The sequence below is a fragment of the Eurosta solidaginis genome, chromosome 5 (assembly GCF_040869045.1).
Source record: "Eurosta solidaginis isolate ZX-2024a chromosome 5, ASM4086904v1, whole genome shotgun sequence".
Classification (NCBI taxonomy): domain Eukaryota; kingdom Metazoa; phylum Arthropoda; class Insecta; order Diptera; family Tephritidae; genus Eurosta; species Eurosta solidaginis.
The window spans coordinates 296,814-320,504 of record NC_090323.1 but is presented as its reverse complement, the minus strand read 5'-3'; the positions used below and the strand labels follow the sequence as shown (position 1 = coordinate 320,504).

At 33.8% G+C, this 23,691-nt stretch overlaps 1 protein-coding gene across 11 annotated transcripts in view; it reads right to left on the bottom strand.

Moving 5' to 3' along the window:
• Window positions 1-1,271: 1,271 nt before the first annotated feature.
• The window catches only part of Eip75B (Ecdysone-induced protein 75B), a 228,651-nt gene continuing 206,231 nt past the window's right edge, over window positions 1,272-23,691 (bottom strand). For 9 of the 11 annotated variants that reach the window (XM_067786864.1, XM_067786863.1, XM_067786859.1 and 6 more), the window contains 2 exons: window positions 14,173-14,411; window positions 1,272-5,976 (listed from right to left, as the gene is read on the bottom strand). In XM_067786864.1, the coding sequence (XP_067642965.1) occupies window positions 3,472-5,976; window positions 14,173-14,411 (2,744 nt within the window). In that variant the 3' untranslated portion in view covers window positions 1,272-3,471. Of the gene's footprint in view, window positions 5,977-14,172; window positions 14,412-19,009; window positions 19,707-23,691 lie in introns of those variants that run through there. The other 2 variants (XM_067786868.1, XM_067786867.1) reach the window with 2 other exon arrangements.

The following is a 23,691-nucleotide window of genomic DNA, read 5'->3' as shown; positions in this document are numbered from 1 at the left end:
TCTTCGGTGTGGTAGTCGGAGCACGCTACCATCACACCACATTACCAAATCAAGACTGGCAGTATTGTTTTACATGCCAACGTTTTATTATTGAAAATTTACAACCATTTACATAATTTTTTAGTCCTTTTTTAGTTTGCAACTTTTGATTTTCCTTAAAATTTCCAGTTTGTTGAATTGCACAAGAATTCATTTTGTTTTTCAGCCAGTTTTCAAGTTTTTCTAAATTAACCAGTAAAATATAAAAAAACGCTAGGCAATTTTCTTTAAAGTGATATTTTTCATTTTCATGCAAAGCAAACACAAAAATTGATCATGTGCTTAAATGCACGTGGTGAATTCCCACAGCCAAATTAGACGGGACTGTGAGCAGCTCAAATAAAAAACGGCAACGAAATAGGTAAAAAAAAAACTATTAAAACTAAAGCGAATTATTAAAGAAATGAGGAGTCCCATACCGAGGCTAAAATACTAATACCATATATTCCACTATCGTAGGACTTGCTTTTGTTTTATTTTTCACAATACCAAGACCGAAAAAAATTTTAATATTGCATAAGAGTCGTAAAATGTGATGAGTTTTTAGACGTATTGCGCAATAATTTCCTTAAATTAATTATTGTATTTTTATTATGATAGAAAAGCTGAAGAGAAATTAAACATACTGGCTGATATTCTAGCTATTTCAACCCTGCCAAAGATCTCTTCAGATATCTTTATATATTTGAATTTACAGGATATCCTTTGGAGTTGTTTAATTTCTCTTCAGTTTTTGCATCATAATAAAAAAACAATAATTTAATAAAGAAAACCCGTCCGACCTTACCCGTAGGAGTACAGTAACCGATTGGATACAAAGAGGACCTGTAGAACAGTACCCGTAAGGGCATGAAGGGGCGTGTAAAAAGTACCCATTTGACAGTACCCGTATTGGTAAAAAGAGGACCAGTCCAACACTACCCAATCATGCTTAAACAGGTTCAATTGGTCTCTTCATAGGGCATGCTCAAACACACTCGTTTGCGACTAATCACGAATTCATCCTAGACTACTCGCCTTTTTGCAGGATAGTTTCCTCCAAGAACCGTAGTATTAATACGAATTTCGGTAAATAAGGTAAACAAATATTTGGTGCACGTTTTTGGAGCAAGTTGTGGTTAAAAGAAGAAACAACCAAATCAACTTTCAAATATCCAAAAAAATATTAACAGACAAACCAAAATAAGAACCCATTTTTAAACAAAATCAAAAGATTTAACTAGTGTGAATTAAACAAAACGGTTGAAATTAATTTTTAAATTTCTGTATATTTGAAAATCTTTGTTTTATACCTACTAAAACTAAAATACTACTACTAATACCGCTACTACTAATACAATTACTAAGAATCATAAAATGTTAAGAATAATTATGTAGCTTAAAATATAAAATAATAATAATGGAAATAATATTAATAATAATTACAATATAATAATAGTAATGTCAGTTTGCATCGAAAATTATTCCAACAGTTTTAAGACCATTTAAAATAACTTAAACAGATACATCAAGTCCAATACATTCATAAATTGAAGACACACGCAAAAATAAACTAAAACATATCTCTTATTGCATATTTACTACTACTTCAAGTGATCTTACAAATTAAGGAGGAAATTTGTATTTTACAACTTAGTTATACATTTAAAAACAATAATAATCTTGTTTAACATAGTAAAAACGTATCACGTTAACAGATAAATAGTGATTTTTATTAATAAGGGTATAATAAATCAACCAAGAGTAAAACAATTTAACCAAAATAATAAGAGCTTAAAGTAAAAATGCCAAAAAAAGCAAAATATTACCTCTTTATGTGATCATAATATTCATAACTAATACATACTTAACTGTTTTGTAAAAAAATCGTAGAGCTTTTTGACAATAAACCTAGTTCTAGCTGGATCATCATTTCTTCTTACTTTTATTCTTCAGTTTAAAAGAGAAACTGTTTTTTATTCCAGCAAATGTGCCTGTATTTGTTGGAGCTACATAAAAACCTACATTTTCGGAATAGTTTAGAATAGAAGATGATTTCAAATGCTCTATGATATTAAAAACAGATACAGCGCATCTACGCACATAAATATTTATGCATTTATAGTTGTGCCAATTTTTTTATAGAATACTCCATTGTTTTACCCCAGTGCCATTCGAAAAAGCTGGTAGCGCTTGTCCCTCTAATGCAGTAAAACGCTCCTCACAAAAATTTGCATCTCAGAATATATGATAAGTGTTGACAGCTCGGTCAGAATATGGGGATTACTTTAAAGATTATTTAGTATCTATCTATACATACATACATACATACATAGATACACTTTTAAATGAAATGTAGCATAATAAATTACTTGTTTTGGTTATTTTTTAAACTATTGTATGTATATTGCATGCTTTTGTACAATTTATTTTGTGTGCTTTAAAAATAAGTTTATCGCTAGACTTTCATTGGTCATATTGTCCCGTTTCTTAGTAAACCACTTATCTGCAAATGAGATATATTTGGCAAACCGAAGAAAACTGTATTGCATACAAAAATGAAGATACGGAGGTAATGAAGGAGCATCAAACCATAACGTTAACATAAACAAATTATTTGCTCAAATATATGTATGTAGTTACGCGATTCACGCAGAAACAGGACGATATGTACATATGTATGTATATAGCAATACCTACGAAACTTTTATACATACATTCGTTAATAAATGTGTTTACATAAATTTTCAATCGAAATATATATTTGCTGTCATTCTCTTCGCCTAATTTAACATGATACTTCTAATTACTTAAATTTTAAATTTCTATATGTATAGTAACATATTTTTATCAATTATTAATGTCTTAAGGAAAATATTTGTATGAATGAATAATGCGTAATTACATAATTATATTTAACTGATTTTAATGGGTTTTCACAAATCTTGTTCACATGCACACCCAAAAACACGTAACAGTTCTTGAATTTTACATTACGTAAAACATTTCATTCATATATTTAATTAAATTTTCTTTTTAATATTTATGAATATTCAGTCTCTCTCTTTTAGTTGTCGTGTATACGTTTGTCACCTAAACTTATTCACTTACCACGTACATATAATATATGCTTGGATGTACATATGTATATATGTACCTATGAGATGTACACACGCGCAAATGTATGCACTTACAAAATACAAGGCGTACATAGTGGTTGTTGTCTGATGTTGTGTACTATTGATAAGGATATTATTTTATTTGTGTGTGTGAACGTTTAACACCCAACTCTGAATTTTTTCCGACTTCTGTTTTTAATGTAAAAGCTGGTAGGAGTTGAAATAATATTCACTCAAATAATATTTTTACATTTGACCAAGAATTCAACACATACATACATATGCACATATGTACGTACATGTACTGGATTTATTCACTACATACATTTAAAGTTTACGCCTCCAACATGACTTTGTGAACTTGGAGTTGTGCCTTACTGTTTATTGACACATTGGTGGCCGTTTGTTGAGGTTCTGAACTGTTCGGTGTAACAGTGACATCGGCAGATACATTAGGATATCTTTGCGCAGCTGTGGCAGCTGCTACTAATGCCTGCATTTTATTTGGGGGTGGTGTGGGTGACTTTTTCGATAAATTCAAAGGTTGTTGCGAATCAGCAATATCCACTTGTAGTTCTAGTAGACGTTGGGTTGTGTGTACTGTTGACGGCGATGGGCGGGGAGAAGATACTGAGTTTGATGTTGAGTGCGGAGACTGAAAGTATTGACAGCTATTTGATGATGATGAACCCGATCCGTTACTACTCGGAGAAACAGATTGCTGCCGATGACTTATACTTGTTGTGATTACGGATTGACTTTGCCATCTTGTAGTTATGGGACCCATGGCAGACGGAGGTGGAGGAGATGCTAACGTTGATGGTGAAACACAGCTACTACTAGAACAAGCAGGAGAATTAGCAGATGACGGGGAAGCGGAGGAGTTGTATTGTAGAGAGTTTTGATTCAATGACGTCAAATGTTGTGTTGGTGCTGGGCTACGATTTCCCGAGCAAGCCGAAGTAGAATCGCGCATTATATAATTTTTAATTATGTCAGATCTCTTAATTTGTTCAGGAGTCATGCGTGGCTCCGCCATTAAAGATTTAGCCAGGACTGAATGAGTGCTTGATAGAGATGATTGTTGAGGATGGATAAGACCATTATTGTTTTCACTCCCACTCCCATTATTACAAATATTTGCACCTTGACGTGTTAAGTGCATTTGGAGTTGACTTTGTTGCGGGAAATTTCCTGCAATCGGCGCGGGGCTACTTACGTTAGGAGATATTGATGGAGGTATCGCACTTTGTGAAACCACTACAGCTGATGTAGATGTATTATATGTTTGAGATGAGAGAGGTGGACTATTAGCGCCTGAATTTTTTTGTGAACTTTGTACGGAGTTGTTTGTTTGGATACTTGTTGTGGTTTTTTCTGCACAATTAGAACCATTCGATGTTGAACTCGGGTCAGTTTCCGCCGTTTCAAATTCACGGTGGCGAAGTGCTCGAAACTTTTTATGTGGTTTGTAGGCTTCATCCATTAATGAGTTAGTATCGTAAAGTGGTGGAGCTTGTAATACACGTTTCAGCACAGGCATATCTTCCACTATTTGGCGTTTAAGCGTGTTTTGCATATTTCCTGGTGCTGATGAGGATGATGGTATGGGAGCTTTAGGTTGTGGAGAACGAATAGGCGACACTGTTATTGTAACTTGATTGGTACTTGCTGCCACCGTATCTGTGCAATCAAGAGCATCGTCTACACTGGAACGTGGGCTAGAACACGAAGAACTACCACCAGAGCTTGCTGCTTTAATTCCACAATCATTTTTCTCATTACCCGATTCAATTCCAGAATCGGTGGGTGAATCCAATTTGCGGTATCTATTCGGTGTGCCAGAGGTCAAATGATGATGTAATTGTTGGTGGGAATGCGAGCGAACAATTGGAGTGATTGTCAAGCCATTTTGAGTAAGATGGGAATGCGAGCCAACAATGTCCATATCGGCGGTAGAGTCCCCAGACGATCCTGAATTGGCTCTGTTACGTATTGGGCATGTACCTGATAATGTGGCGGCTAATAAGGGAGCTGAAGATGCTAAGGCAGATGGTTGCTGTCCTTGCTGATTAATTTGCTGGTGGGATGTTAACATTGCAGATGAGCTATACTCTATATCTCCAGATTCCGTGCTTGACACAGAACCAAGTGGGCTTTTGGCCTCGACATCCATGCGGGGATCATCCCAATTAATAACTGGACTATTCATTCCAATTGGTCTCTCATCGTCCATTGTCCACATTTGTTGTCGTAGTAGCTCTTTATGTTCCGTACGAAATACAACTAATTTTTCTGTATGTAGAGTGCTCAATGTTCGCAAATCTGGCATTGTGTCCAACAACTTCGACATAAAGTCGGGCTGATCGGCCCTATTCTGAATGATGACTTTTTGTAAACAACCTTTTAATCGGCTATACATTTTTTCAATCAATTCAATGTTACGTAGGCCTGGCCGATCCGGCGTTATCAATACAATTGCACAAAACAGACCAATCTCAGCATCGGACAAATTCATCAAGTTCATTCTTTCAGCAAAGTTAAATGTTGAATCTACCAAAAACCGGGCATTAGCGCCATTCTGTATCGCATCACGACGCATTACCTGCCCGTTCAAGCATATAATACTATTTATGGAAGAATCAAACATGCAAATTAAACGAACGAATAGTGCATCGAAGAGGCCAGCTTTTAATAAAGTGAATTTGTCATCTTGGGAAAGAAGCTGGAAGCCTGGTATCATCCCCGCAAAGTCAATTACACCTCGTATAACATGGGCAAAGCGTTGGGAAAACTCCTGCTCAGACTGCAGTTCTGGCGCGGGATTTAATGGGCATGCCTGTAAAGGAAGAACCCAAGAGAAAATATATATACATTATAATATTTATATAAGAAATTATAAGGCATCAAAAAGTTGTTCGATTGTACAATTAATTATAAGGATATATACTATATAACAAGAGCAACAGCCCCAATTACTTCAATTGAGTTGGTTAGTTAGAAGAGAGACAACAGGAGTAATGCAGTCGATGTATGTAGTTCTGCCTGTATGAGTATTAATGTACACATAGATACGACTAGGTAACGGGGGAAAGACATCCATTTGTAGATGTATATATGTATGTATATTAGGGCGGGACGATTTAAAAATCGCTCATTGCTCTGTGAAAATCGTATTCTAGGGATCAAAATAAGAAACTTTGCCGAAGGAACCATACCTCTAAAACGAATTCTGATGCCCCCCCCCCCCCCTATGGGTCGAACTTTTGGGTAGGGGCAATTTCAATTCTACCTGCTGTGTCTTGTGGTGGCTTAAAAAAAACAACACAAGCAATTTTACGATCTGCAATTGTGTCACAGTGATACCTTCATTTTTTAAAACGGTTGAATAAAAAACCCACACAACTATGTTTACGACATGCAAATGCATCACAGTGATGCCTTGGTTTTAAAAGGGGGTTGTAAAAACGCTAATTTCTAATAATTTTTTTTAATTTCTTTTCTATTACTAAGTTACGTTTATTTTTTCATTTACATATGTTCTGACTAAATAAATTTCTAAAGAGAAAAATAAACTCCAAAAAGGAAAAACATAGGCATTTCAAAGTGGGATTTTTCAAAATTTGCCCCTATGACCCAAAGGGGGGGGGGGGGGGGGGGGGGACATCAGAATTCGTTTTAGAGGTATAGTTCCTTCGGCAAAGTTTCTTATTTTGATCCCTAGAATATGATTTTCACAGAGCAATGGGCGATTTTTTTGCCTCCCCACAAATCGACCCGGCCTAATGTATATACTCAATGTTTTTAGATTTTATGTGTGCAGTGTTAAGGTCTATGTGAAGGTCATATTTTTTAAAAGGTTTTATCATTCTCCGTTGACTAAACAAATGAATCGAAATCTGTGAGAAAACCACCACTAATTTCCAGCGCATGCGCAGATTATAAACATAATCTTATGCCCATATATAAAGAACATATTACTATACTAAAAAATGTGAGCACAATATGGATAAGAGTAAGTAGCATACCTAAGAGAACCCAGAATGGAGAAAGCTTACCTGTCCACACGATTTAATACACACTTGATTGTATATTCTTAGAGAAAGCTGTTGATCAGGGGGAACTTCTCTCTGGCAAATTAACTTGAAATAGGTATATAAAGAGAATTTACTTAGCTTGTTTGACTTTCACAACTTAGAATAAAAACAAAGTAAAGCTCAATAGTTGAATGAGTGTGCAAATAAATAATTTTTGCGTGTGCGTGACGCTACAGTTTAATATTCTATTCAAGGTCGTCGAACTAGAGTTCAAGGTTTTACCTTCATGTGGCACTAGCTAAAACGAGAATATACGTATACGTATGTATATTTTAATCACACACGAAATGTATTTATGTATGTATGCATATGTATTCAGAGAATAGAGCTTTTTGCCCCTCCGACACTAGAACACTTGTTTTAGCACGCCATTAATCGCGGGTTCTCATAGTCGTCCCAGCAAAAAATTTATATTTTATTGGGAAGAATTTTGAATAAATAAGGTGGTGAGAAGGAGAGACAGTTTTATTGTAAAATCAGAGAATTTAAACACTCTGGTAAAATACAAATTATGCATTCAATCATTTCATGTTTAAAAGTGACAGAAAATTAAGAAAATAAAATAAAATAAAACAAGTAAAATAAAAAAATCGATCGGTAATCTTCACACAAAGTTTCACGTTTTTCACATTTTTTTATACAACAATCTCTTGGCTTTTAGCTGTTGAAATTGTGTAGAAATTGTGAAAAATATCTTATATGAACAATCGGTTGTATGGGATACATGTTATACATATATACGACCAATCTATATTTTCAGATAACAATGCCCTATATGTAGGAATGTGGTGAAATTTTAAGCTTCTATCTGTTAAAATCGGGAAGAAATTGCGAAAAGTTTGTTATCTGAATAACCGATATGTACGAGTTTTTCAAAAAACAACATATGCCATATACGAAACCATCTCGTAAAATTTAAAGCTTCTAACTGATAAGTTAAAGGAGAAACCTTTTTCTGATATATCGGTTGTATGGGAGATATGTATATGCTATAGTGTTCAGATGCGATCGACAAATGCCTAATCCGACACCAATATATACCCTTTGAACAAAATACCTCAGAAATTGAGGGAGATCCAATATATATGTATAAACAAAGAAATTTTTATTTAATTCTTGCTGTAAAGATTTGTTACTATCGGGCAATTAAAAGGATTGTCGTATTCATGTAAAATTTAAGATTTAAGTTGTTTCCATAGTTTTGATTAAAGCATGCCACGTGAATTGTCAATTGCCTATATATTCAAAATAAATACGACATTAGAAAAATTGAAAGTACACGCCTGAGTATTTTACTATTAGTAAGAGATGTACAGTTTCAAAATAAAATAGTAAACATAGCCAGTACCTATTTTGTTGTAAAACAATGCATTCATTTCTCTATTACAGCACGGTAAAACCTTTCCTATTACAGGAGATGAAAATGTCAAGCAACATTTTTATTCTCTTAGCTAAAATTTTCTTTCTTCTTGCTAAAATTTTAGAAAAAATGTCGTTACCATCTGAATAATTGGTACCGTTCTATTACCACTTAATACTGTACAAGCTAAATAATATTTTTGTGAAACCAAAAAAGACAAAATTTTTTTTATTAATATTTTGAATCTAAACTTAAATACTTCCTATTTGAGAATGTTGCCGCGTGGGTGAAAATCGTGGGCCAAGATATGGTTACAATAACCCTTGAAGGCTATGATTGTTTTTGCTATTCTACAATTGATGCCAATAAGGCTGATAGTGTGGCGTACAATTTTTAACTTATCAGAAAAATGTGCTGAAATCTTTGTACAAAGAAGCATTTTTTTAAAAACTCATAAGCTTAACACCGCTTAATAATTCAATTTTTTTTTTAACCAAAAGAAAGTAACATTAAAAGGCATATTGCAATGGTACCAGATTAGAACCAATGATAACTCGACAAAAACAAAGAAGTTATTTTCATACGATAAGTAAACAAATAATAATAATAAGCAAATAATAAATAAGCAAATAGTAGTACGATCGTCCATAGAGACTGTACAAAGGAAACAATTAATGGTGTCTAAGTTTGGGTTTAACCGCACATTATATACTCAGCTGAGAGCTTCTACCGTCGTTTAGTTTCAGCGTGTTTATTAAACGATCTGGCCCACTTTTAGAAATAGGACATTTATAAAGGAGACAATGTACAAAGATAGATCAATTCTTCCTCCAGTTATCGCTCTTGTTACAATCAATTTTTGAAACAATATAGCATTGATATAAAGTTATTTTTGGCAAGGATAATGCCTATTACAGAAGTCTACGGTCCTTTTAGGTATGTTCCCGCTCGCCCTGTTTTAGCAGATATGTATGTATATTGAGGGGTTACAAGAAAAATATATATACCGATGTTAGAAAACGATTGGCAAAATAAGGGCGGTGCTACATCCATTTTCACAATTTTTGTATTTATTAATTTTCTTTGCGCCTTGCAGATAAGTTATGTAAGTATCATTGATACATATATCACCCTGACCATTCTGATATATGGAGGAAAGTCTATAATTATCTCGATTAGTTTATGTCGTTAGAAGCGGTGGGCAAATTTAAGATACTCAATGAGCTTTGCTCAGACGGGTATAATAATATTTATAGAAGTACATACATTCAATGCATGTAAATCTCTACGAATTTATAATATTCTAATATTTTGGTAATATTCTGATACACATACATAGCTTTATGTATGTATATGTTATTGTTATACAAATAAGTAGACGTCGTACCAAAACTTGATTGACAGGCCGACTGAAATGAAACGCATTGACCGCTTCAAAAGGGAAGGAGGGAATTGCAAAAATGTCGAGCTGTGAAATAATTTCCTCGTATTTTACAAGGTTATATGTATATGCCAAGCTTTTATTCTATTAAGTTTGATTATATGTATGTACGTACGTATATGAATACGCGTGTTCTTATTCGGGTATACGGTTTCTTTAAATTTGTTCTCGTGTATTTTTGTTGGTGTAGATTGGACGTCTATCGTGTGAGGCAAATGTCAATGCATTTATCTGATTCGATGTGGAAATTGCTAAACTATTATGACTTATTTTGTAGGAAGACATTTCTATTGACAACAATTCGCTTCTGAGCCTTGCAGAACAAACTCAATGAAACATGAACATTTATGGTTAAGATTAGGTAGAGAATTGAAGTGCTCAATAAAATAAAGCAAATAAAAACAAGGACGGGGCTGTGCCGAAGACTTCATACCTTTCATGAATGGGGCTGAACAATAATCTTATCCCGTTCGTAATCTCCAAATGATAGGATGTATAAGATAAGAAATATATAGTGAACAGACGTACATACCTAAACGATTTTTATGATAAATATAAAATAAAAAATGGCAAAAAACCCCCTTATCTGAACGATCCGTTGTATGGGATATATATTATATATAGCTCCGATCGACATGATTTTTACAGGAAATCTTCTATGATATATTAGAATATATATCACCAAGTTTCACGTTTTTATATTGGAAATTAAGGGAGAAATGGCTAAAATTCTTTCTATCTGAAAGATCCGTTGTATGGGATATATATTATATATAGCTCCGATCGACATAATTTTTACAGGAAATTTCTTCTATGATATATTAGAATATATATCACCAAGTTTCACGTTTTTATATTGGAAATTAAGGGAGGAATGGCTAAAAATCTTTCTATCTGAACGATCGGTTGTATGGGATATATATTATATATAGCTCCGATCGAAATGATTTTTTCATGAAATCTTCTATGATATATTAGAACAAATATCACCATGTTTAACGTTTTTATATTGAAAATTAAGGGAGAAATGGCCAAAAATCTTTCTATCTGAACGATCGGTTGTATGGGATATATACTATCTATAGCTCCGATCAAAGTGATTTTTCCAGGATATCTTCTATGATATATTAGAATTTATATCACCGAGTTTCACGTTTATACTTTCTAAATTGCGGCAGGAATGACCAAAATCGTCTTATCTGAACGATCGGTTGTATGGGAGATATTTGTTATAGTGGTCCGATCCTACCGGATCCGACAAATGTCTAATATAATACAAAAATACATTCTTGTGCCAAATTTTATTGAGATATCTCAAAATTTGAGGGACTAGTTTGCGTTCAAACAGACAGACGGACATGGCTATATCAACTCAGTTCGTCGCCCTGATCAATTCGGTATACTTAATGGTGAGTCTATCTTCTATATTTGTAACGTTAAACATCGGATCAAAGTTAATATACCATTTCATGTTCATGAAAGGTATAATATTGTGCTTCCTTTTGGCATACTGAAAATATTGTTCAGCACATTAGAAAAACTTATCCTGTGAATATTTCACACTGTTATACGAAATTTAGGGATTCATTAAAAATTTCGGAAATACATTTTTGCTAATTTGGCTTCTTTAAAAGTTTTTCGAGGTTTAAGGTCAACATCAAATGGTATATTACGACTTATACAACTACTTCATGTCACGAAATAATCACTCAAGAACAGAAAACAGAATATTTTGAATGAAGATTGTAGTTCTTAGCGAACAGAAGGTCAAAGGAATTGCTGGCTAGGTCATGTGAAATAAGAAGCTCGGGCTCGGAAATTATTCCTATAGGCTCTTATATTTGGAAGCAGAGGATGGTGAGGCCTTCACTGAGTGGAGAAAGACAGCTGCAGGAAGACTTGATCTCCCTTAACGCTTCCAATTGGCGTGAGATATCACGAAATAAATGGATGGTTAAGAGCCAGTAAATTGATCAATGAATGTATATACATGATAGCACTCAAAGAATGGAAAGTAATTTCTATATCAATATGAGCAAAATCTGTTTCGGAACAATTCCGTGTGAGTTTTTACTTCGCATTTATGGTTTTTTATTCTGTTCTTATCGAGAGCCAAATTCAAGGTTGCAAAACTTCGTCACAAGGTTATTGCTACGTTCTTGTTATACAGACATTAAGTATGTACGTAAGCACATATGTATGCCCGCTGTGGACATTTGCAGTCGCTGGCTGTTATTTTATTGCTGGTACAGTGAACCCCTTATTGGCAAACACTCACCATCAGTCAATTTTTTTTCAGTCCAAGAGAAAAGCCCGTTGAAGGAGGAATATTTTATTTTGTATTAATGTATAAGTTACCGCCTTCTTATAAAAATAAGTTAAATATTAATATTAGAATCGTTCAAACAAAATATTTCAATATTATGCAGACATTTATACAGTTAATACGCTGAGAAACTCAGTTTGAGCATCTGAAAATTTTACACTTTATTAGCTGAGCCCACATATGACAATGTAGTATGATCTAATACGCTGCTCCTTACATTAACATATGTATGTATGTGTATACACATACCTATTTCATCCGCTTGTGGGAGTCTGCGACAGCTTTGGGTGATTTTTTATGAAAGGGAACCTTAAATCTCGTTGATAAAAGGCTGGCCCGCTCAGTCAAGCTTTTTGCGCCAACTTTATAATAACGTACTGTAAGCCTCTGACTAAGAGGGGGTAATTTGTCTGCCTAGAAAAGGATAATTTTTTCGGAAAATTGTACTCCAACTTTGCAGAAAAACGTTCCACCCACCGCACAATAGAGAGGTCCGGTAGGAGAGGCTTTTCTGTATATGTAGTAGAAAACATGCTTTGCTTTATCTTTCTTATTCATACTGTCGTTGTGATATTTCTTGAATAAATTTTAATGAAGATTATTTTGCCAGATATTTTTGATTCATTTACTCTACAAATACATTAATAAGTATGTATGTATAAACAAACCCAATCGGAATTTCCAATGCGTATCTTAGAATGTATAAACATGAAGATCTACCCATAATTTATACAGAGCTATTCAAATTCAGTGGAACGGTCTTCTTCTGTGACTAGATTCGAAAAAGACTGAGATTCGAAAGCTGTCAAATGACATACATATACATATATTTTGAAAGTTACATAATAAACCCCTGCTGTTTTAGCAGGAAATAGCATCACTTCCAATCAGCCGGCAGAGACTTGGAACTAAAATCGTCAGTGACATTAACACCTATCACACGAAACGAAATCAGATATTTCTTTTTTCTTAAAATAATGTTTACATGAACTACTAGGATTTGTCGAAATCCTTATAGAAAGGTCGTTATTTAAAAGTAGGAGATCTGTTAATGAGGTCATAGCTCAGCGGAATCATTAATAAATGCCTATATCAGGAAGCTGGTGGAAAAGGTTTTAACTGAAAAAGAGTATATTTTGACAGAAGAGATATGCATTTTATTTCATTTATTTCACAATTTCCAAATCGGTCAACTGTATCTATTCTATAATATTGTCTACCGTTCTACTAAAATCCAAAAGAGAGAAGAAAGTACTTCCCATAGACTTATACAAATCTATAGAAGCGCGCGAGGTCAACCAAATCCAAAAACCGAGTAGAGGTGCATTTGTACCTGTGTGATTCATTCACGTCACATCAGGGCACCCGGTCACATAAGTGTTAAATGAGCTTCAGCGCTTTCCCATTGGGTATGTACTGAATTTACCTAGACATGCATGAAACTGACCGGAGTAAACTGTCTGTAAGTATAAGCAACACTTTATATCAATTTCTAAAGTTGAACATTATAAATTTTAGAAACCCCAACTATTAATGAGGGCAAATACATGAACATAAGTTAGTCAATCTCAATGTAAAAATCTGCAATACATATATAGTTTTAGAATTTCTTGATTTTTAAAACGAATGATTTATAGCAAGCTCTTTAAGGCCTAATTGCAGGACGGCAATCCATGTTTTTAACTGAGAGTTAGCTTTTTATTAGGGGCTAGGATCATACAATTTTGACACATTTAAAAATTAACTCTGAGTTAAAAAGTTCTACAAGTGATCCTAATTCTGTATCGTCGCTAAATAAATGAAACACTTACCAATAGAGTTGGCATAGAATATGAGGGGCATTCTCTCGCCCTTTGGCGCATCGTGGCAACTTTTTCTTTTGTGAACTCGCAAGTTTCAAGATGAGCGCGTAGTACTGCAGCTATTAGCCGTGGTTGATCATCCAACTCTCCAGCAAGTGCACGCTGCTGACCGCGGTTTTGTGTGCTTTGCTGCATTGCAGCTAAAATTCGCGCCTTTTCACGTTTTGGAACACGACCAAATCGTACCGCTGCAAATAAAGGAAATAATGTGTTTACTATATTTGAATAAATTTGAAACACTTATGAAATAAATACACTTTTTTTTCTTAAAATGATTACATACTACTATTATTACATACACTATTATTTCTTAAAATGATTACATACTCAAATTTTATTTATGAGCCAACAAATTATTTATTTAAAATTTTTTATAAGATATCATATGCATAGTTAATGCAGTTTCAAATTAATTATTAAAAATGCACCTAATATAAAATTTGGTAGGTTTATTGGTCTAACCAAGTGGTTTGAGTAAAACTATACGCAGGGTACATCAATCCAAAACGTAATTGGTTCCAGGAGGAAGTGCATCAAAATGGCGTCTAGAGCGCTACTTGGACCAACCATAAAATTTGGGTTTTGTCCTTACGGCTTTTTAGCGATTATGCCCGATACATCAAAGTGTACTGTACATATACAATATTTTTCGCTTAAAATTTTCATTTAGCAGTTTTGTTGTTGTTTTATTGGCTTATTGATTTATGGGATCATGCATTTGAATGGAGCTCACGGACTTAAAAAATCATGTCATTAATATTAGACATTTTGATATATTTCTTGCTTAGTTGAAACTCTTTTGTAATTCGAAAAGAAAAAAGAAAATTTAATACAACAGCGATAGCTCGTTGTATGGATCCATTTAGGGGGATGTTGAACCCTAACTCAGCAGCAATATTTTGGCGTCGCTGTTTATATTCTATTCTAATTAAAAAAAAAAAAAATATCAATTAAGAAAAAAATATATTATAATATCTAGTAAAGACAAAAAATTATGGTTAAGGTCTTGAGCTTTATTCGAACCCATGATCTCACATATCAATAAAAAAATTTAAGGCGCCATAACCTTCTACGAGAATCCTTTTAGGCAGAGCTTCTCCCTTCCAATTTGCGTCGTGCTCCTTTTAATTTTTACTACAAATTGGCGGGACGGCACCTATTTGTTTTATGCCGACTCTGAGCGGCTTCTGCATGGCAGATAAGTTTTCACTGAGAGCAGAAGGCAGAAATACACTCCGAGTGCTTGCCAAACACTGACATGGGGCGATCCTGCATAGAAAAGTTATTTCTAAAATTTTGATGTTGCTTTGCCCGGGTCGTAAACCCACGATCTTCGGTATGGTAGGGGGGCCATAACACCACGGCGGCCGCGATATCAGTAGGCTAATAAAAAAACAACAAAGTAGTTAATACATCCCCAAGCAAGGGGGTAAACAAGTGTCACTTAAAATAAATAAGTAAATAAAGCCAATTAAATTTCACTTATAATTGCAAATCTCAAATTAGTTATAATTACATAGTTTCTATTTTCGCCTTGCAGGAACAGAATTAATTTTTGATTAATTAACTTGATTTATTTTGAACCTTTTATGCAATGACACCCCGAATCGATTATTTAGGCGAAGGACGGGTTGCAATTTTCACAGGGTTTTGCTTAAGTTAAATTATTTTCGGCTTTTTTATAATAATATATGTCTGTATACAATACAAGTAATATATGTGGAATTTTTATAAAAACTTTCAAGGTTTTACTAAAAGCTGTTAAAAATTTTTCGCCTATGCAGTTGTGTAGCTTATAGAATAACAGATTTTCCTAATTTTTGGCAATTGTTTTAGCGAGCATTGTTTTCTTCACAAACTTATGAATGAAATTTCTTTATAAAAAATCCTCAACACCGTCAGTAAAAAAATTAAGGGATGAGATTAACACATTCCTATACAAGAATTCAATTAGCTAGACAATTTCATACTCGGAATCCTTTTAAAAGCTTTTTGTAAAACCTTAAACCTTTTGATGCAATTTAATCCAACTTTCACGAATTTTGCGAAACCTTTTCACCTTCAACTTATGTATATTGCTCGTAACTATAATATATGGACATATATTTTAATGAATTTATAAATTGAATAAAACCCGGTGAAAATTGCAAAAAGTCCCTGTCTTAAACTTAACTACTTTCTTTATAAATCCAAATCACGAATTGGACATCGGTGTTTTTCCACCGCTGATGAGTTAAGGTTTAACAGCCCTCGAAATGGATCTATACAACAAGTTTCCTTTTTTCTGTTTTTTTTTGAAATTTGAAAAAAAAAAAAATCAAGAAAAAGGATACCATAACGGTCGTGACAAAAACTTATTGGTAAGGCCTTGAGCCGATTCGAACCCATGATTTGTATTTACCGTTTATGACCAATATTCCTTGGGAATTGGGATTTTTTTATTTTTTCGGCCAAAATTTAACAGCCGTTTTGCTTCAACTGCAAGCAAATACGGATGCACAACACTTTTAAATAAAAATTCGTGTATGTGTCTATGCTAATTAATAATAGAAAATATAATATCAAAGTAGTGACATCCCAACCGTTTTACTTAAAACACTAAATAAGTTTATTCTCGATGTTATAAAATTTTTTAAACGGACACGGTTAACTCGAAAAAAATTATGAAAAGTAGCTAACTTCGTAAATATTTAATACATTTTGAAGCTTAGAGCGTTGAATGACGTTTGCGTTCAATCGAGTATTTTCGCTCACCTGCAAAATTTTGTTCGATGAAGCTGGCAAACTTTTACTGCTTCGTCGACGATATGTAAACAGATGGAAAGAAAATATTATAAAAACAAGTAAAGGTGTCTAAGTTCGGGTGTAACCGAACATTATATACTCAGCGTGAGCTTCAATTGCACATTTCATTTAAGATAAATTACTTTTCTACATAACACGGGGCACCGTCCTTTAAAAAAAATTCTCCCCATTTCCTCTTACAATAAAACTTGATAAGTGAAATATCATTGATTAAAAATTATTTTTTGCTTAGCTATAGCTTATTATTCTAGTCTACGACCCTTTTAAACTTGTTCTATATCTAAGTTGCCGTGGTCTTTAACCGATCTCGTCCATTTTATCTAGAAATATTTCCTGCTATAGGGAAAATTTGTGTAGCAAATTTTATTACGATCTGTTAATATTTCTTGGAGTTATGGCTCCCGAAACATAGAAAATTGCTTAGTCATAAAAGGGGCGGTCCACGCCCATTTTTTTAAATTTGAAGTTTTTCCTATTTATTGTTATAAATACACTTGGGAAATGGAATACCATTGATATAAAGCTCTTTTTTGCAAAGATATAGCTTATTTTATTCGTCGACATTTTTAAAAATCTTTTATATAAAAGTGGGCGTGGTACTTAACCGATTTCGTAAATTTTTCTTCAAAGCATTCCTTATACTAAAGGCAACCTCTCGGCCGAATTTTGTTACGATAGGTTTAACGATTTTTGATTTATGATTAATAATATTTGTAAAATTGATTTTATCACAAGTGGGCGGTGCCACGCCCATTTAAAAAATTTTTTTCAAATTTTTATCAAGAGTTTCAATATCAGTCCACGCGTCAAATTTCAACATACGAGGTGTATTATTTACTAAATAATCAGGTTTTTTGTGTTTTCCAAAATGTTAGGTAACATATATGTATTTAAAAAGTGCGTGTGGTTTTCATCCGATTTCGCTCATTTTCAATACCAAAGTGCAAAGCACTCTGAGTATAAAAATTGAATTGTGTATTAAGGTGTATTATAAGTAAGTATATGCAAGACTACAGTACACAAACAAAGAAAGTTGTGCACTAACATCTTAATATGCCAAAAAAGAGAAAGGGTTACTCAAGGCAAGAAAATTATTTGTTATTGGGTTATTAACTGCATATTCGCTATGTATGATATTGAAATAAATATTAAAATGTATTCTAGGCTGCTTTTTTTATAGAATCGAAAGGAAGCAGGTAAGAGTTACTTTAATTTGTAGATATGCAATTGTATATTTAAAAGAGCTGAGCTTCAATTAGCTATTATGGGAGAACCAAGTTTCCTACGATGTAAATATGTTGGTATTCAAATTAGCGAAATTGGTTGCAAAAGTGAAACAAACGAAAAATATATAGTCAAATAGGTATGTTTAATCGTCTTTACGTTAGCACAGAACTAAAGCGAATGGCAACTGGTAAGCCAAAAGTTAGCAAATTAACTACTTTGCGTTTGCGCTTACAGCTTGCTGAACGTCCCAGATACAAACGAAGCGCACAACAATAATGCTTGTTGCCGATATAACGAAGAAATCTCACTGACATACTTTTATGCAGGCCAGCGAAATTTGGGACAAATGAAAATGAAAACTTTTCTTCACTAAACTAAATGTACTTATTTTATAATGAAAAATAAACTAACTTGAAATCAAAGCCAAACTTAGTGTAAATAATAATATGAGCTCTAGAAAAGAAAAAAGAAAGTAAAAAAGCGAACTCACTAAAGTCAACGCTTACACCAATATACCAGTAGCAATGGAGAGAAGAGATTCATTAAAAGGTAGCCAATCAAACATGTGGCATGAAGACTGATAGAAATTTTTAATTTATGAAAGTTGGTCTTGTCTTTTATTTAGCGTTACAACTATACTATATACGTCGTTATACCTACATAGGATGTATTTAATAACTTAGTTAAAAAATTATTATTTTACGCAGTGGTAAGTTAGATTTTATTAAATTTATTCAATATAGGTCACACTTACGCGCATTATGATAATCAGCGTTCCCTTTAAGTATACTTTTAAGAATTGGCAATTCCTCGGTCATATTGTTTTTTACTATATTTTGTAACCTTTTAAATAAAAGTTGTATTCAAACGCCGTGCAATTTAATTTCTTTATTTACTGTTTCACATATTTATATATATTCACATACATATGCATATGATTCGTAAATTAACTTTCAGTGGATACATCCAAGACGTCTAAAATAATTTATATCTGGAACGCTTTCATTTATAACATTTATCGGAAACATGGGATTTCTAGAACAAGCAATTAATTAAATTATTGTAGGAACTTTAATTTCTTCTTGAGATTTTTGTAATTTATGTAATTTTTTTTTACTTTTACACGATTAACACTTTCAATACAGTTAGGATGTTAAGAACTTCTTTTCTTAAGAAACACTATACTGCATTCATATGTTTTCACTGAAAATTAATTAGCAATTTCACGTCCATTAGATCATTTATCCATTTTAATTTACATACACGCTAATATTGTGTGGAAATCTTTGCAAATAGCACTCAGAAACTTTTAAGTGACTAGTTATGTTGATTGAACCCGGTTTATGCTTTCAGTGACTGGTAAACGGACGTTCAATGCTAACACGACAAAGCTTGGCAAGGTCTTTAACGCGACTAACTGTAAAAATCAGAAGCATGTTATGAATATACCGAAAAGACAGTATGAACAAAAACGGAATAAAAGACATCCGATACAGAAAAGCAACGGTGGAAAAAAGAAAATAAAATACCGCCAATGAGAAGGTATTCGATTCCACACCACAATTAAAACTGCAAAATCTACCTCACCACACCAAAAAAAAAAATAATTATTGGCGCGTGGTTGATGAACTTTGAAAGCTTCTTATTGCCGCTTGCGTGAATATAATCAAAACAACAGTCTGATAACCATATTTAACAAAGAGTATTTTCTATAATAAGAGAATGTTCCACTCTTTAATATTGGTGTTTGCGCTCTGGCTCGTGCTTTCTCAATTTCCAAAAATGAGACGCAGCCAGGTTCTCTGTTTTAGATTTTTATACATGGGTACATACATATATAATTCCGAAATGTCTCTTCTGTATACATATGTATCTACATGCGTATATTCGTATATTCATATGAATTTATATATAGGAACAAAAAATATGATTTTTGTAAAGAGTATAATACATATACTACTCATATTCTCATCAAATTTCTTATGTCAGAAAACTTGAGAAAAGCTTTCTGAGCTTTTCACCACAGTTTTTTGTATCTATTTTACTGTTGAAATGAATTGCAATAAAAATCGTAATACAGTAGTTGCTCACAAATTAGAACCTTCAGTAATTAGAATGTCCAGAAATTAGAATCAACTTTTTCAATACATTACACGATCTGAAATTAGAATCGAAAATTCTAATTACTGAGCATATTTTGTTTTTTTTTTTGTTGTTGCAAAATAGATATAAAAAGGGGAATCCCCAATTTATTCATGTTACGCTCGGTAGTCGTTGGATTTTCGTCGCGGTTCTGTACAGTTTTTGTTAGTTTTTGTGTGAAATTCGATACGCGTACACGTGTTTTGGTATTGTTTGCTTGAAAGTAAAAATAATTCGCTGAAATGACAAATAAACGTAAGAAAAATACTTTGTCCTTCTAAACCAAAGTTCAGATCTTGGAAAACTTGACAAAGGGAAGCGGTTAGCCCTAGAATTTGATGTGGGGCCATCTGCAATCAACTATGTATATCAAATCGAATAAGTCATCAATTTTAAATGCCGTTTCTAATACCTATCATAAGGCTAACAAAAAATCGTTGCACATCGTTGAATATTAGTTATGACGTTTTGGATTCATTTTATATTTATTGTAATTGGAGTTTTTGTTTTTGGATCTTTTTTTGATTTAGCGTATATATACTTATATGTATATTTAATTAAAACAAGTAAGGAAAGCTAAGTTCGGGTGTAACCGAACATTACATACTCAGTTGAGAGCTGTGGAGACAAAGTAAGGGAAAATCACCATGTTGTAAAAAGAACCTAGGGTAACCCTGGAATGTGTTTGTATGACATGTGTATCAAATGGAAGGTATTAAAGAGTATTTTAAGAGGAAGTGGGCCATAGTTCTATAGATGGACGCCATTTAAGGATATCGCGATAAAGGTGGACCAGGCCTGACTCTAGAATTTGTTTGTACGATATGGGTATCAAATGAAAGGTGTTAATGAGTATTTTAAAAGGGCGTGGGCCTTAGTTCTATAGGTCCACGCCTTTTCGAGATATCGCCATAAAGGTGGACCAGGGGTGACTCTAGAATTTGTTTGTACTATATGGGTATCAAATGAAAGGTGTTAATGAGTATTTTGAAAGGGAGTGGGCCTTAGTTCTATAGGTGGACGCCTTTTCGGAATATCGTTATAAAAGTGGACCAGGGTTGACTCTAGAATGCGTTTGTACAATATGGGTATCAAACGAAAGGTGTTAATAAGTGTTTTAAAAGAGAGTGGGTCTTAGTTCTATAGGTGGACGCCTTTTCGAGATATCGCCATAAAGGTGGACTAGGGGTGACTCTAGAATATGTTTGTACGATATGGGTATCAAATGAAAGGTGTTAAAGAGTATTTTAAAAAGGAGTGGGCCTTAGTTCTATATGTGGACGGCTTTTCGAGATATCGCCATAAACGTGGACCAGGGGTGACTCTAGAATTTGTTTGTACTATATGGGTATCAAAGGAAAGGTGTTAATGAGTATTTTAAAAGGACGTGAGCCTTAGTTCTATAGGTGGACGCCTTTTCGAGATATCGCCATAAAGGTGGACCAGGGATGACTCTAGAATTTGTTTGTACGATATGGCTATCAAATGAAAGGTGTTAATGATTATTTTAAAAGGGCGTGGGCCTTAGTTCTATAGGTGGACGCCTTTTCGAAATATCGCCATAAAGGTGGACCAGGGGTGACGCTAGAATTTGTTTGTACGATATGGGTATCAAATGAAAGGTGTTAATGAGTATTTTAAAAGGGCGTGGGCCTTAGTTCCATAGGTGGACGCCTTTTCGAGATATCGCCATAAAGGTGGACCAGGGATGACTCTAGAATTTGTTTGTACGATATGGCTATCAAATGAAAGGTGTTAATGAGTATTTTAAAAGGGCGTGGGCCTTAGTTCTATAGGTGGACGCCTTTTCGAAATATCGCCATAAAGGTGGACCAGGGGTGACGCTAGAATTTGTTTGTACGATATGGGTATCAAATGAAAGGTGTTAATGAGTATTTTAAAACGGCGTGGGCCTTAGTTCTATAGGTGGACGCCTTTTCGAAATATTGCCATAAAGGTGGACCAGGGGTGACTCTAGAATTTGTTTGTACGATATGGGTATCAAATGAAAGGTGTTAATGAGTATTTTAAAAAGGAGTGGGCCTTAGTTCTATATGTGGACGCCTTTTCGAGATATCGCCATAAACGTGGACTAGGGGTGACTCTAGAATGTGTTTGTACGATATGGGTATCAAATTAAAGGTATTAATGAGGGTTTTAGAAGGGAGTGGCCTTTTCGAGATATCGACCAAAATGTGGACCATGGTGATCCAGAACATCATCTGTCGGGTACCGCTAATTTATTTATTTTCAATTTCTTCTACTTAATATGGTAGGTGTCACACCCATTTTACCAAGTTTTTTTCTAAAGTTATATTTTGCGTCAATAGACCAATACAATTACCATGTTTCATCCCTTTTTTCATATTTGGTATATAATTATGGTATTTTTTTCATTTTTCGTAATTTTCGATATCGAAAAAGTGGGCGTGGTCATAGTCGGATTTCGGCCATTTTTTACACCAATAAAAAGTGAGTTCAGATAAGTACGTGAACTGAGTTTAGTAAAGATATATCGATTTTTGCTCAAGTTATCGTGTTAACGGCCGAGCGGAAGGACAGACGGTCGACTGTGTATAAAAACTGGGCGTGGCTTCAACCGATTTCGCCCTTTTTCACAGAAAACAGTTAACGTCCTAGAATCTAAGCCTCTACCAAATTTCACAAGGATTGGTAAATTTTTGTTCGACTAATTGCATTAAAAGTATCCTAGACAAATTAAATGAAAAAGGGCGGAACCACGCCCATTTTGAAATTTTCTTTTATTTTTGTATTTTGTTGCACCATATCATTACTGGAGTTGAATGTTGACATAATTTACTTACATATATACTGTAAAGATATTAACTTTTCTTTTAAAATTTGAATTAAAAAAATTTTTTTTTAAAAAGTGGGCGTGGTCGTTCTCCGATTTTGCTAATTTTTATTAAGCAGACATATAGTAGTAAGAGTAACGTTCCTGCTAAATTTCATCGTGATATCTTCAACGACTGCCAAATTACAGCTTGCAAAACTTCTAAATTACCTTCTTTTAAAAGTGGGCGGTGCCACCCCCATTGTCCAAAATTTTACAAGTTTTCTATTCTGCGTCATAAGTTCAACTCACCTACCAAGTTTCATCGCTTAATCCATATTTGGTAATGAATTATCGCACTTTTTCGATTTTTCAAAATTTTCGATATCGAAAAAGTGGGCGTGGTTATTGTCCGATATCGTTCATTTTAAATATCGATCTGAGATGAGTGCCCAGGAACCTACATACCAAATTTCATCAAGATACCTCAAAATTTACTC